A 14,831-nucleotide genomic window follows, 5' to 3' on the forward strand; every position below is an offset into this window, starting at 1 on the left:
ACATGAAAAGAACAATCACCAGCAATGCCTCTTTCAAAAAATAAAAATCACTCACAAAGAATTATTAACTTATAGCACATGATGCCACAATGTCTCAGATGAGAATAGAGGGCAGGGTGGGGGAAACATTTAATACTAATGTCAGCAAAGGCAGCTCATAACCTGTGCCTCAGTTTAGCCCCTCATATAAAATTAATACTTGCATCTAAATTATTATAACATGAATTATTTTCATAATGTATGGTACAAACAAAATGGGCCAGGAGCTGCCATGGGTATGCAGTCTAGATTTCTGTGGCTCCCTGGGTTTAGGTGAGAACTCTCTCTGATGGTAGCTGAATCTTAACTCTGCTTTTCACATCATTTGTTCACTTAGTGGCACCATCCAATCACCGTGGAGTTTTTAAAAAGAGGACAGCAGTAAGACCTTTCAGTACTGAAGTGAGGTAATATGCTGCTTGCTGATTAATTCTTTTAAGATTGATGCATTTGTAGCAGTGGAATAAATCCAAGATCTTAGCAGTTGGAATTAGTTGAATGCATTACACAAGATAATAAGTGTTAAAATAATTAAGTGGCTTTAAAAAAAAACTTTCGGTTCAGGGTGATTCCTCATAAGTGACTTTGCTATTGGTTAGCTTCCACTGTTAGTTCATTGTTCATACTATATACTGAAGGAATGTGATTGAAGCATCCAAGGCCACCTTTCCAGGTCAACACAACATCACTCTTGGTGGACCATGGGGAAAAAAGGAAGAGAATTTCCATTAACATCTAAACAATCTCAGGCACAAACCCACATTCTTTCATTCTGCAGTGAAGCGAGTTACAGTGTGAACACTAGAAACCCTTTTTAAAAATCAAACAGAAACAAAACAGCATCAGCAATTTCAACATACTTTTGTTGACTTTTGTTATTATACATACATTTTTTTCCCCTGTTGAATATTTTTGCCCAAATAGTAAGTTTTCATTACCAGTTTGGAGGAGTTAGTGGGCCAGTGGAAGAAAACTAAATTAAAGTTAGTGCAGATACTAGTCATTAACACACGGAGATTCAGTTTTGACTGTGCATAGACTCAATGCCATCTCCAAACCATGTTGTTAATCATCACTGTTCAAACAATAATATTCTAAAGAATCAAGAAAAGGAAGAATGTGCAGAGGATACAAATGTAGAGCTGTGGTATACAACTGAAATCCCAATGGGTGGGCTGACCTGATAAAACAAGTTAGTTGATTGGACAGACAGATTGAAACTATAATGAGAACATCTTTAGAATCCCGAATATAAAGAACATAATTCATTTTAATAATTGCAAGGATATAAACTAGTTGTCATTGAGATTTACATTGGACAAAGGGAAAGAGATGTCAAAATAAAAACATCGTTTTGACAAAATTCAACTCACCTGAGGGAAAGGGTCTGCTGAGGCAAGTAGTACATTCTCAGGCTTCAGGTCACAGTGTACAATATTCTTAAAGTGTAAATGTCTTAATGCCACCAGAATCTTTATAAAAAAAAAAGATAAATTCAGTAAAAGAAATCCAGATCGACAGATTTCTAAGCTTTATATGAAATAAAAGTTTTTTCATTCCACAGTTTACACTAAGACCATAGGCAAAATGGTTAGGGAATGAGACTGGTACCATATGCGATCCTGTATTATTAGATATGAGCAAACCCATATCAGTGCAACTCATTTCTAACCATCTATTTCTGTGTAACACACATACACACATTGTATTTTTCCTAGTCTTTTTAAACCGAGGAAAAATATCCAATATTATGTCTGCATCAGTTAAGTGTACAGATAAGGTCATTAATAATGAAAAACACATGACACCAGACATTCAAAATCAACAAAGTGTGAATTATCCCAAATGGTCCACAGCTTGATACAAGGAGGGGAGCTTAAACCATGATTCATCACACTGTTAGTCTATAATCTCTACGGTGTTATGAAGTGGTGCACATCAGAAGCAGTGTACTCCCTCTGTGTACCTCCTAGTGAATAGTCTGAGATTGGCACATAGGTAGAAGCCCAGAATTCAGTCACCTGCCTATCTTCTCAGATTGGGAGACTATAAAGAGGAGGAAGAGGGAAATTAAAAAGTCAACACCTCACAAAGCATTACATCTCTATAATATTTACAAAATCTCAAAACATATAATGCTACAGTTTTCTTTCCCCACGTGCGTTGCTGTGATTCTTTCACACTCGAGAAAGAAAAACAATATGGACTTTAAACACAAGCGTCTGGAACTTCTGTGGCCAATCTCCCTTCGTAACTTCAGCAGAAATTCCACCCCCCTCCAAGAAATTGTGTAAATGGCAATCATCTGTATTTATGCCATTTCTCCAGGGTTTCTACCAAAGTTATGGTGGTAGATTGGGAAAATCTATAAAAGCTCTCCTCAAAGTCTGCTCAAATACCACTTAAATGTTATGGGATGGGTGGGAACAGAACATGTCAACACTTCTCTCCATTTTTGAGGGTGATTATCCATATTTCCCACTCCCTGTCTTTCCTCCCTCATGCCCAAGTTCTGCCACTACTGTACTGAACATCAACACACTGGGTGACTGCTGCCCAGGGTATCTTCATTTAACATTTATCTGTATCCCTAAATGGTATTGAGGCGTCAAGAAGCATTAAAAGTTAATATTTTGTTATTCCAATTTTGAAGAAAAAAAATCCTTTTTACCAGCGTACAACAATACTGTTACATGTCAGGTGACATGTCAAGTAACCATCATGTAAACCAAAAATTCTGTGGAATTGCAAGAGATCCAGTTCTCAAGTCAGATCTTATCTGAGGACTGCATAACAAGAACACTATGAATCAAGACACTGTGGCTCCATGCGTTTTCCAATTCTACTTGATAACATACGTCATTAGAGATGACAGCATACGCTGGCCCAGTGAACTCCATGGAGGACAACATGGTTTCACAACCATGATTCTTCAAATGACCATTCACAATCTTTGCCAAATTGTTAGGGGGAAGGCAGGAATAATCAGAAAGCCAGTCGATGCGGATTGTTCCACTGCATCTCTTCCAACGGAAAAAGAACAGCATTGGTGGACAGCATCCATCTGCCTATTCAGGCAGGGAATAAGTGTATTGCCGAGGAAGACCTAAAATCCTTAAATGCAAGTGAGGTGGGGTGTGAATTTACGGATTTTGGAAAAAAAAAGTTGCACATATTCTAAAAGCTGACATTACCTTTCAGTACACAAAGGGTTATTTCATAACTTGGCAAGTAATCTCAACTTCTGGCACAGCTGAACACGTGACTGTAGCGTTAGAAAAACAACAGCCATTTATGAAATGGACTGCGTCTAATCCTTATTCTGAAGCCTGTTGGCATTGGGAGAGAGGGCTGGGTGGGGGCGAGGGAAGATAATCAAACAAAAATTACCTGCGTGACTAAAAATTTGGTGATGCGTTCCGGCAGGCGGCTTTTCTCACTGGATAAGATCATTTCCAGCATGTCTCCGTGGAGTTTTTCCATGACAACGAAGACTCTTTCAGGAGTTTCAAACATACACTCAAGATTTACAATTCCAGGATGATGAAGGTTCTAAGAATGAACAAGATTTTTAAGAAAAAAATTAAAATAATGGGTGTGAAGGCTGGCTGTATAAAATTTAGTGTTTTGTGCAAATTTAGACTCGTTAATGAATGCTGCTGTGATACTGTAGACACCAGTTTGACACTTAACACCTGCTTTGAGGGCAGTTCAAGGGGGCAGCATGGAGTTATACTGTGTTGGCTCGCACCATTCTATTCAGGCAAAGCACAGCTTTGTATGTGTACTTAAACACGCATAATGAGAGGGCAAATGTAATGCAGCCTTAGTCCAGAGCTGTCAAAATTAGGGAAATTTTACAAGTGAGATTTACAATCAAAAACAGCTGCCATTGTGATTCTCACGTCAAACGAATGAGGCTGGACAGATCTGCCTGTCTCATGCATCAACTAGTGACTAGTTCAAGACTACCATTGAGAGAGTCCTGGGGACAAGTGATGAGACACCGTCCCATCCTTTAAGTCAGGGAATGGCGTTCCACACCTTGAATCTAAAGCAAGAGGCAATATCCTGCCCTATTGCTCTGTTCCTCCCACCTCCTCCAGTGGGTGGCCTGCATCCGTGGAACAATACCCCAGCATGAGTCAGCACCTTCAAGAGAGGAGGGGAGAAAACTGGAGGATGGAGAAAGACGATTAAGAACTGTAGAAGCAGTGGGCTAGTATAAGAGTGTTGGTGCAATAAAACACCATACCACAGAGTGGTAGGATGTGGGCTTGTGGCCATGACTCCTACTAGGGTGTGAGCTAGTGGAGATGATGTGCTTTCCGATGGGGGTGTGGGGGGCGGGAGGAGGTGGGGAACAAAAATAGGCTGACAGTCAACCAGCACATTTTTGCATGGCGACTGGCATCATTGCAGGAAGCAGATCGTTTTCTAGGACAAGGAATGTTGTGACACAGGAAAAGCGAATATCTAAGACAAAAATTATTCAAAAGAAAATATATAAAATTGACCTGTGTGATCCCAAAATGTGCCTTAGTTCCAACTTCAGAAAGAGCAAAAAGAAAGAATTTGCATTTATATAATGCCTTATTACATCCTCAGAACATCCTAGAGTGCTTCACTGCCAATGACTTACTTTTTGAAGTGTAGTACCATTGTTATATAGGCAAACATTGCACACCAAGGTCCCACATCTCATCCCGCAGCAATGAGATAAATGACCAGTTAATCTTTTTTTTTTGGTAGTGTTGTTTGAGAGATAAATGAGATTGAATAGTGTCATCAGAACAGGCAGGGCCTCAGTTTAGCGTTACATCTGAAAGATAGCACCTCTGGCAACGCTGTACTGCACTGATGTTTCAGCCTAGATTATGTGGTCAAGTCCTGGAGTGGGGCTTGAACTCTTGACCTACTAATGAGAGTGCTACCAACTGAGCCAAACACACCTCACTGCATCACAGTAACATTTTTATTTCTCACAACAACCATCCTCAGTGTATTTTTTGGGTGAGACTGCCAATTTTGTACCAATTCGTGTCCAACAATGTGCAGTTTTACCCTGTGTATTTTTGCCTGCTAAGAAGTAGATTAAGTATGCCCAAATTCATTTCACTTAAGACCTTTACAGCCAGCAGACGAATTTCATTCCATCAATCTGGGCAGGAAATGCAAGGTCAGTGTTGTAACCTATTGAACTATCCAGGCAAAGATAAATTAAAAATAAATATGGATCTCAGCAAATGCCAAACTTCTTTGAAACTATTTATTTCACACGGCAAACACTTATTACTTATTGCTGAATTCACCTCGTTCAAATATTTGTACAAACATTTGCTTTTCCTACCTGAAGGATGGCCACCTCATTGCGAAGCTGGCTTTCCTGTTTTGTGGGGAATCTCATTTTATCAATCACTTTGATTGCCATATCCCTTCCAGTCTTCCTGTGCTTTCCTACACATACATAACAAACATTACAACTTTTGTATTGAGAGACCGTTTCTTCCCCTACACTCCCAAAAAGTTGTGATCATGGTAACTGCATTTCTATGCAGGCAATGAAAAGGATTGGTTTCAGGATCACTCGTTCCCCATAATGGCATAGCCAGGATTGGGAACTTACTACATGTGGAATCTCAGACGTAAACCCACATTTTATTTCTGCACATGGGTTGGAACATGAATGTTTTGTGTTGCTGCCTTGTCACAAAATTATATTATGTAAGTGAGTTAATAAGTTAAGGGGAGGAACAATCACATGCAAAGTTTAGCATTTTACATTATGCATCCAATGTAAGGCTTTTCCCAAGTTCCTTGAACTTCTATTTTTGGTTAGCTACCCAGCTACTGTGAAGATTGCTAACTGTGTTCTTCATAAATTGATCCAGTACAAGTAATGTGATTGATTGAGAGAGATTCTGCAATACCTTCTGTGATTACCAAAAGAGCCCATTTTAAAGATTTCAGAGGAAATATTTGTATCCTCTCAATGCATCGTGTAAAACTGTTCATAGAGATGGGTTAGAACTATAGCTCCGGGTACCCAATAGACACATCACTCCAAACTGGAATCAGATTTTTTGATAGTGTCTGCTTGAAAGGAAGGTTAAACAGTAGATTTTGCTGCTCCCATGACATTTCTTCCAATACCACCCCTACCTTTCAATGTAATTTTAAAAAAATTAAGAGCATCCAATATTATATGATAGGTGAAACCTCTGCCTAGTTGGTTGTTACAGTTGTCATTAGGTGTGTAAGTATGACCCAGGTTACTTTCACTCTGGCTTTTCCTTCCTCAGTGATGAGATTCCTAGTTTCCATTTTGTGTGGAGAAGTGCTTGCATGAACCTGTCCTGCAAGTTAATGCCACGAAAAGGTCCCACTAATAGGCATCTAGAAAATCTTAACATCTGAAAGCCAAACAATTGCAATGCCAACGTACGCATACGAGCACAGCTTAAGTTGAACCTTAAGCTACACATACTTCCATTTGCTACTTTCCTGTTTGTGGTTTTACCAATGAAACTGAAAGTTATACATATTTTTGTCATTTTGGTGGGAGGGGATTAATACAATACTCATAGGAGTTGAGGAAGGACAGAATCCATGCGATCACAATGACAGGCATGCCTTATTTGGGATGAGAATGAGATCTAGGATCTGAGTGGCCTACTTAGCATTGATAGTTTGCAAGTTTCCTCATGTGTATCTGGACAAATTATTGTTGCATTGACTGGTTTCTTTACAACAAAAGGCACTGTTGTTTAAAAAGACAAAAATATTGATTGCTACGACCAGGAGTACTGTGCAACTTACCTCCATATACTATTCCAAACTGCCCTGAACCCAGCACTTCATCAGCAAAGATCTGGTACACAGAGCTGATATCCTGTAACAAAAATAGTGCAAGGTTGAAACCAAATGCAGTGTGTGAATAATTTATGTGATCATCTGTCCTTTCTGAAGTTTTTGTAGGCTTCTCTACTGTCCCTGTACTGCCCACACAACCACATGTTCCTGTTGATGCATGAATTGTGGGTTTCTGCCAACAGTCAAATGTACCAGTTTGTGGGGGTAGGACCGCTGAGTTGACAGAGAACTACAGCGCAAGTTTATCATCTTACTTTACATTATATCCAGGTGTTTTCTTGAGGCCATTAAATAGGAAGCTGTAGTCAATAGCATGGATCTTAGACAGGGTACACATAGAACAGACTCACTGAGTAACTGGGATTTTACAGTAATCAGAAAAGGCAACGATATTGACTCCAACATTACTCATCGGTAATGGTCACGCTATGACCAGTGTTGGGAGACCTGTGCCTAACCATTGTGTCACACACACACACACACACACACACACACACACGAGTTGAAAAAAAACCAAAAAAAAGTCAAGCACTGCTACAATTATATTTTGAAAACCTAAGTTAGCTGTACAATTCAGATCTTTTTCACTGGGGGGAGAGGGGGAAAAGAGGACAGATGCCAACATTATTAAAAATAAAAGGGCAGGGTGATCACAATGAACACTGAACCCTACTTTAACTCATTCAGACGCTCCTGCTCTTGACCCTGTCTTTATAAACACTGATTGTTTATTTGAAAGGAAAGCCCCTGGTTGTTACAACAGAAAACTCCTAGCTCCCCCTCCAGTGTCAGGAAGAATACATTACATCTCTCCTTTCCTTTAAGAGAGGCTGGCAACAAATCCTTTTTTAAAAGAATAGCCAAACGTTCTAAGATACAACATGCAAACTTTTAAACAACATAGTCCTTCAGTTATGATGGGGGTCTCTTGTTCCTAAAAAGATCATGAGGAGGTGGTGCTTGATCTTTCTGTGCCGTTTTCTTGAGAACAGGAGTAGGCCATAGGAAATGGTACCGTGATAATGCAGTGCAATAGGAACAGACTTGACAATACGCAGTTTGACCTGCCTGGCCTTCAGTTTGTCAACATCATTAAATACTTGAGAGAACTCCCTGCAAATAACATCCTCTGATGTTTTTTTATTTATTCTTGGGACGTGAACGAGACTGACAAGGCAGTATTTAATGCCTATCCCTAGTTACTCTGAGCTACACGTGACTCCAGTCCCACACTTATGTGACTCATTAATCTACCTTGAGCAATGTGTAGCATTAATATTGCAACAAGGCTATGATAGCCTAGTGATTGTCGTACTGGGCTACCAACCCAGAGGTCATGAGTTCAAATTCCACCATGGTAAGTTGTGAAATTGAATTCACTAATTTAAATGGTAATTTGTGAGCTGGCACCTGAAATAACCCTGAAACTTAAAAACCCAGTGGGTTCACTAATGCCCCTGAGGGAAGGGAACCTACCACTCCTACCTGGTCTGGCTCACATCAGAAGATGTTAATAGATACAATGTAGAAGGGTGGAGAGCGCTTAGGAAGGATAAAATAGATAGGAAAGGAGGTGCTGCAGTTCTAAATGTTAAGTATATCTGGGAGGTTAAAGAAATAGATCCCATGGTAATATGAAAAACTACTTACTGAACTACTTGGCTGGACATTTTTATAGAGTGAAAACAGCAAAGATATGCTACAGACCACTAGGAATAAAGGAAGACAACAGTTTACTCTATGAAGAAATAAGAAGGATATGTGAAAATAGTTAAGAAGTATTTCCTTCACGTATTCACCAGAGAAGGCACTAGTAGTATGCTCTCCATAATCAGAACTAATTTAGAGAGGTTTAATTACTTTGACATCAAGGAGACAGCAGTTCTAGGCGGACTCAAAATAAACCAATTACAAAGGATACATGGGATTTATACTACGACAGACATAGATGAGACTTGTCCTGAAAGTCGTCATGGATGGAGTCAATGAAGAATTGGGTGATCCCACTAGATTGGAAACCAGCTAACATAGTAGCTATAGTCCAAAGATGTGACAGACAGACCAGGCAACTATAGACACATCAGTCTTGCATCAATGATAAATAAAATAATGGAATCTTTTATTAGGAGGTTTGAGGATCAACACTATGATATAAAGGAGAAGACTTTGATTCACGTGAATAAGTTATATTCCAAGTGGACATGTTATGGTACATCTAGACTTCCGAAAAGCCTTTGGCAAAGTTTAACTTGAAAGGCTGCACCACAAGCTTAAAGTGGGGGGAATTTAAGATAAAATCTGCAAATGGATTATATGGGCTTGTGCGAAAGAAGAAGTGGATACCTGTTAGGAAAATGATGCTAGAGAGGTTGTTGGAGAAGTATGGAGCTGAATGTCCTAAGATTCTGTGTTGGGACCCCTACAGTTGAGTCTCATGAGGTATTGAAAGGTCTACAAAATCAACGTGGTAAAGGTATTCATTTGTATAGCACTTTATTTGAAAAATGTCTCAAAGCAATTCACACAAATAAATCTGATGTGCAGCCACTGTTATGTAGGCAAACGTGGCAGCCAACTTGCATACAGCAAGTAACATTAATGAGATGAGCAACCAGTTAATGTTTTGGTGGTGTTAGTTGAGGAAGAAATGTTGGCTAATAAGGCACTGGGATAACTCCTTGCTCTCTTTCAAAAAAATGTCATGGAATCATTAATGTGCAACTTAACAGGCAGACAAGACCGTGATGTAAAGCTTGATCTGACAGATGGCCCTTCTGGACAATGCAGAACTCCCTCTGTATAGCACTGAAGTGTCAGCTTAGATTATGTGCTCAAGTCCCGGAGTGGGATTTCAACCCACAAATGTCTGACTCAGAGGTGAGAGCCCTGCCAACTGGACCAAACTGACACATTAGATAAAACTAACAAAAATCAAACTGAGTAGAACAGTGGTAGATGAAATAAGTAAATAGTATGGCACATTGCAAGAAAAAATAGATGTCATATATACTCTATGAATGGTGTTGAACTAGATTAAGGTGAAGCTGAGACACACCCAAGAGAGTTAATGGTCCAGAACTTCCTCGAAACTTGTGCTGAAACAACGGAGTAAGTACGGCGAAATTCCGATTTTTAGCGCGAAAGATCGAAGAATTTCACATGCAAGTGACCTACGTGGGTTTTTACACTGTGCCTGAGTTTGCTCAATCTTTTGAGTCAATTTGGCGAAACCGCCGCCAAAATCCTCCAACCCTCATTAACATAGCTCCGCCCCCCCATGCAAAAGACCAGAAAACACAAGTTTCTTGCATTTAGGCCAGTTCTGAACAGACTGTAAATTTGCGCACAAAATGTTCAGTGCAACAAGAACCAAAGTTACATTTCTGGTCTTTTATGGCAATTTATTTGAAGCCATTTTTTGGTTATATTTCTCCTCATTGAGACATGCACTGTATTTTTTGCATAATTGATACATTTTTATGGTATCAGAATGAGTGACATTAAAATTGAAAAATTTCTATTATTGTATTTTCTTAAACATGCTGTGCCCAATGTAGATAAATGATGGTTTGATAGCTTCAAACTTTAATTTTCATACTTGGGAGTGATTTCAAGAAGGAATTTGGAATGAATGTTAATGCTGATTTCCACTTGTTGATGCCAGTTTTTACATTCCGGCACAAGCTAATGAGATTCTCAGGAAATTCTGGCGTAAGTATTGGTCAACGAGATCGGTGTAGAAACCAGTGTAAATTTTGGCGGAACTCGTCTGTTGTGCCGTTTGAGGAAATTCCAGGCCAAGAACCACAAGCCTGTTTTCTCACCTCGGAAGACTGAGTTACGAGGATAGAAATCACGTAGTGACAAACAAGTGGAATAGATCACCGGGCAGGGTAGTGGAAGTTTCCATGATTTGAAAAGACAGTTGGATGCTGTGATGGTTATATGTTTTTTAAAAAAAATATGAGCCAACATGGGATGAATAGCCTTGTTTATATATATTTATCTTGTGAACTTGTTCAAAAGGAGGGAGGTTGATTTATACAGTCCATGCTGCAACATCGCTGAGCAATTATGTTATGTAGACAGAAGCAGTAGGTTGACAGAATAATACAATGTTTCAGCACAAAAACAGGCTATTTGGTCCATCAGGTCTGTGCCAGTATTTTTCTCCATGTCTAATCCTACTCTCCTGCTTGTTCCCCATACCTTTCAATATTCCTCTTTTTCAAACAAGTATCTAATTCCCTTTTTACAAGTACTTACGGTCCGTGGCACAGAATTCCACTTTCTAACCACCCCAGTGCCAAGTGAGTTTTTTTTAAACTCTTGTTTAATTCCTTTTGCGATTACCTTAAATTTGTAACCTTGTTTACCATCCCCAGTGGAAACAATCTTTCACCTTTATATCTATTAACGGCCTTCATAATCTTGTAGACTGCCATCCAGTCACCCAGCAACCTTCTCAGCTCTGGTTAAAAAAAAACTCTAACATTTCATGTGTCTCCTCATAACTATAATTCCTCATCCTTGGCAAATCTACACTCCACCAATTTGGTTTAGTCAGCAGATTTCAATATTGTTTTTCCTCAATTCCTAAGTCCAGATATATATATATATATATTAAAAAAATCAATGATCACCTTGTCAAATGCTTTTTAAAAATACATATAAACCTCATCCGCTTCAAAGAACTCTGCGGGGCCATTAGATTTCAATGCTCACTGGCCACAACTGACTTGCTCTTCAAGTGCTTAGTAATTTCGTCCTGTATTATTAACTCTAGCAACTTATCAACTGAAGAAAGACTAACTGGCCTATAATTGCCTGATTTAAATTGCTACAAATTGCAAATTATTGGAGTATTTGGGGGAAAAGGCTGACTTACCACGTTCTCCTGGACTTGACAGTTAGATACAGATATGCTGAGAGACAGATCTTCTGTGGAAAGAACGACAAAGAGGGGCTTAATGGACAGAGTTGTAATTAAGATTATTATTCAGCAGCAGAAGTACTTCAATACCATCAGGATTACTCAAAATACTGTCCCTCCCTCTATTTCACAACACAATAGGCTGCCACTGAAGCAATTATAATTTAATGTGTACAAATTTTGATTTGCACAAAAAGGTTCACCGATGGGTGTTATTTTTCTTCTAGCTCCTTAGATCCCTCTCTCAGCACAAATTATTCCTAGAGCAGGGGGTGATCTGTTCCCGGGTTTCTGCCACTAGAAGGCAGCACCTTTACAAACAGCTTCTCCAACCAAGGAACGACGACTTTGAGTTTAGAACTCTGAAAACAGAATCTTGTATTTCAGCTATTAAATAATCTGTAGGCTACCACCAGACTGCTTCACAGCATTTACACCTGCACAAAGAAGTGATTGTGAACAAGTGACCTGGGATGAAGGGATAGTGGTACAGATGGGATGCAGCAAACAGTGGGAGAGAGGAGAAAGAGAATAATAGATAAATTGGTATGCAGGGTGTGGAGATAAGTACGGTTTACAAGTCTGCCAGGAAATCTTAGAGGGAACAAAGAAATCTAGAAACAAGAGTAGGTAATTCAGCCCACTAAGTTGGCTCCATCATTTTGTCAGCCGTGAAAGCTGTGTCTTTTTAATCCCCATTCATAGAGTCATAGAGTTATACAGCACGGATAGAGGCCCTTTGGCCCATCGTGTCCGCGCCGGCCATCAGCCCTGTCTACTCTAATTCCTTGACCTTTGTCCATATCCCTTAATATCCTTACTTCCCAAATAAATAAGTCTCTCGCTCTCTCTCTATCTTTTAAGCACCTCAATTGATTTCGCATCTACAGTCTACTCCTGATAATTCAAAATTATTTTTGGCACCATCAATTTTGCATTATCCAGTCATTCAAATTAAGGGGTGTAAAATAGTAATTTAGTGCTAAAAATGAATCAGATAATATGATTTAAGTAACTCTGAATTAAGAGTAGACTGTATAGCCTTCAGAGACAATACATTCCACAATTTTGCAATGTGCAGATTTTTTTTTCTGTTTTCACTTGAAAACAGCTCAGTCTGAATTCGAAGGTTATATCCCCTTATTCTGTATTCTCTTACTAGAGAAAAGTTGTTCCCTATCTATCCTGTCAATTTCCTTCATTACTTTAAACAGCTCAATCTCCAGGGACAATAAACCAAGTTTTACCAGTCTCACATCACAGCTAAATCCCTTCATCCCAGGTTTCATCTTAGTGAATCACTGCTGGACTGTGTCTAAGGCCAGTATATCCTTGCTAAGGTGGAGGGGCCAAAACTGAATACAGTGCTCCAAGTGAGATCGGTCCGAAACTCTGTATAACTATAGTAGCACTTGCTTGCTTTTAAATTCTGTATCTCATGATGACGTCTTGTATAGAACCGTAGAGGCGTATAGCACAGCTGACGGCCATCTGGCCCATCACGTTTGCCCTATTTGGTAGGGCAATCCAAAAACTAATCCCACTGCTCTGCTCTCTCTCCAGCATCCTGTTTGGCTTTTTGATCATTTTTTTTGCACCTCTAAATTGGCTTTTTTTTTGACCTGAACTCCTAAATCCTTTTGTTCATCCCTGCCTTCCCCCCTACCCCACCTCCCAGTGCTTCCCCATTTAGACTGTAGACCTCTCAAAATGCCTTTAGTTAAGGACAAAACAACAGACATTAAGCAGGAGAGTAAAAGAGATGGTTAGCATGGGAATCCAAATTAATGGTAAAATAGAAGGTCTTTAAGGAGGTTTCTGAAATCAGGGAGGGAGATGGCAAGGCAGAGGGAAAAGGCAGAGTCCCAAAGGAAGGGATGTAGTGGCTATTAGAGCAGCCATCAATGAGAGTGAGCAGGGGACGAGAAGAAACCTGATGTCTTCCTGCACATGCACTCCTCTAACATCACTAAGGTATGGAGTAAGGCCATGGAGATATTTGAAAGCAAAGACCAGAATCCTGAAGCCAACTCATTGGGTCACGATGAGTTTATGGAGTTTGGAGTGCACGAGACTGATGGGAGTGGAAGGCTTATTGTGGGTGACAACAATGGCTGTAGCATCTTGGATGAGTTTAAGCTTGTGGACAGTTGAAGTAGGGAGCTCTTGATTAAGGAGTGGTGAGAGAGGCTAGAGCACAATTACAAGGTGACACATTCCAGGACCCTGCCTGAAAATGTCCCTTTTATCTCAGCTCTCAGCCTTTAAACATCCCAATCATTTCCTTATTCACACCACAATCGGTCTCCAATTCCATATGCCTCAATTTTAACTAGTAATCTCTTGCACAGAATCTTATCAAATTCCTTTTAAAAATCCAAGAATGTGAAATTAATTGATGTTCCTCGATTTACCATCCCAGTAACCAAAGAACTTTCTTAGGTCATAACATACTTTTACAAAACCATGGTGACTCTCTCTAATTAACTTATCCTTTTCCAAGTACTCTGGCTTTTATAATGAATTCTAGCAATTTCTCTACTACTGGCATTAAATTCATTGGTCTGTAATTACTTGGTTTGTCCTTTACTTCATTTTTGGGAAGCATCCAGATTAGCAAGAACATTGATCCATCATTAAAGCGGATTGGGGTTACACTGCATTCAGAATGCCATTTCGACTGAATTTAATTGCACTTTGCAAATAAAGGTCAAATTTTGCTGCTCTTGCTTACTTCCTGGTAGCTGGTTCTACAGTGGCTTTCACACAGCTCTGGAAGGAAGATATTAAATATTCATTTTCTTGGATGGGGGAAATGGTGTGTGGGGACATAAAACAGGACAAGAAGAAGAAAAATGGGGGAATGGAGAGAGAAAATGTTTCAAAATAAAGATTTCCCAATAAAACAAACATTAGCTGGACTAGAGGGATAAATAGCAGCCGTTCATCAACAATGAAATGCATCAAATTTGTACATTTTAAAATT

At 39.4% G+C, this 14,831-nt stretch overlaps 1 protein-coding gene across 1 annotated transcript in view; it reads right to left on the bottom strand.

Annotated features, from left to right (window-relative positions):
- Positions 1-14,831, bottom strand: part of LOC137324433 (serine/threonine-protein kinase D3) — a 296,452-nt gene that overhangs the window by 14,570 nt on the left and 267,051 nt on the right. The window contains exons 13-17 of the mRNA XM_067988706.1: positions 11,801-11,853; positions 6,859-6,931; positions 5,390-5,496; positions 3,430-3,591; positions 1,413-1,511 (exon numbers count right to left, since the gene is read on the bottom strand). Of these exons, the coding sequence (XP_067844807.1) occupies positions 1,413-1,511; positions 3,430-3,591; positions 5,390-5,496; positions 6,859-6,931; positions 11,801-11,853 (494 nt within the window). The remainder of the gene's footprint in view (positions 1-1,412; positions 1,512-3,429; positions 3,592-5,389; positions 5,497-6,858; positions 6,932-11,800; positions 11,854-14,831) is intronic.

Source organism: Heptranchias perlo, chromosome 8 (assembly GCF_035084215.1).
Source record: "Heptranchias perlo isolate sHepPer1 chromosome 8, sHepPer1.hap1, whole genome shotgun sequence".
NCBI lineage: Eukaryota > Metazoa > Chordata > Chondrichthyes > Hexanchiformes > Hexanchidae > Heptranchias > Heptranchias perlo.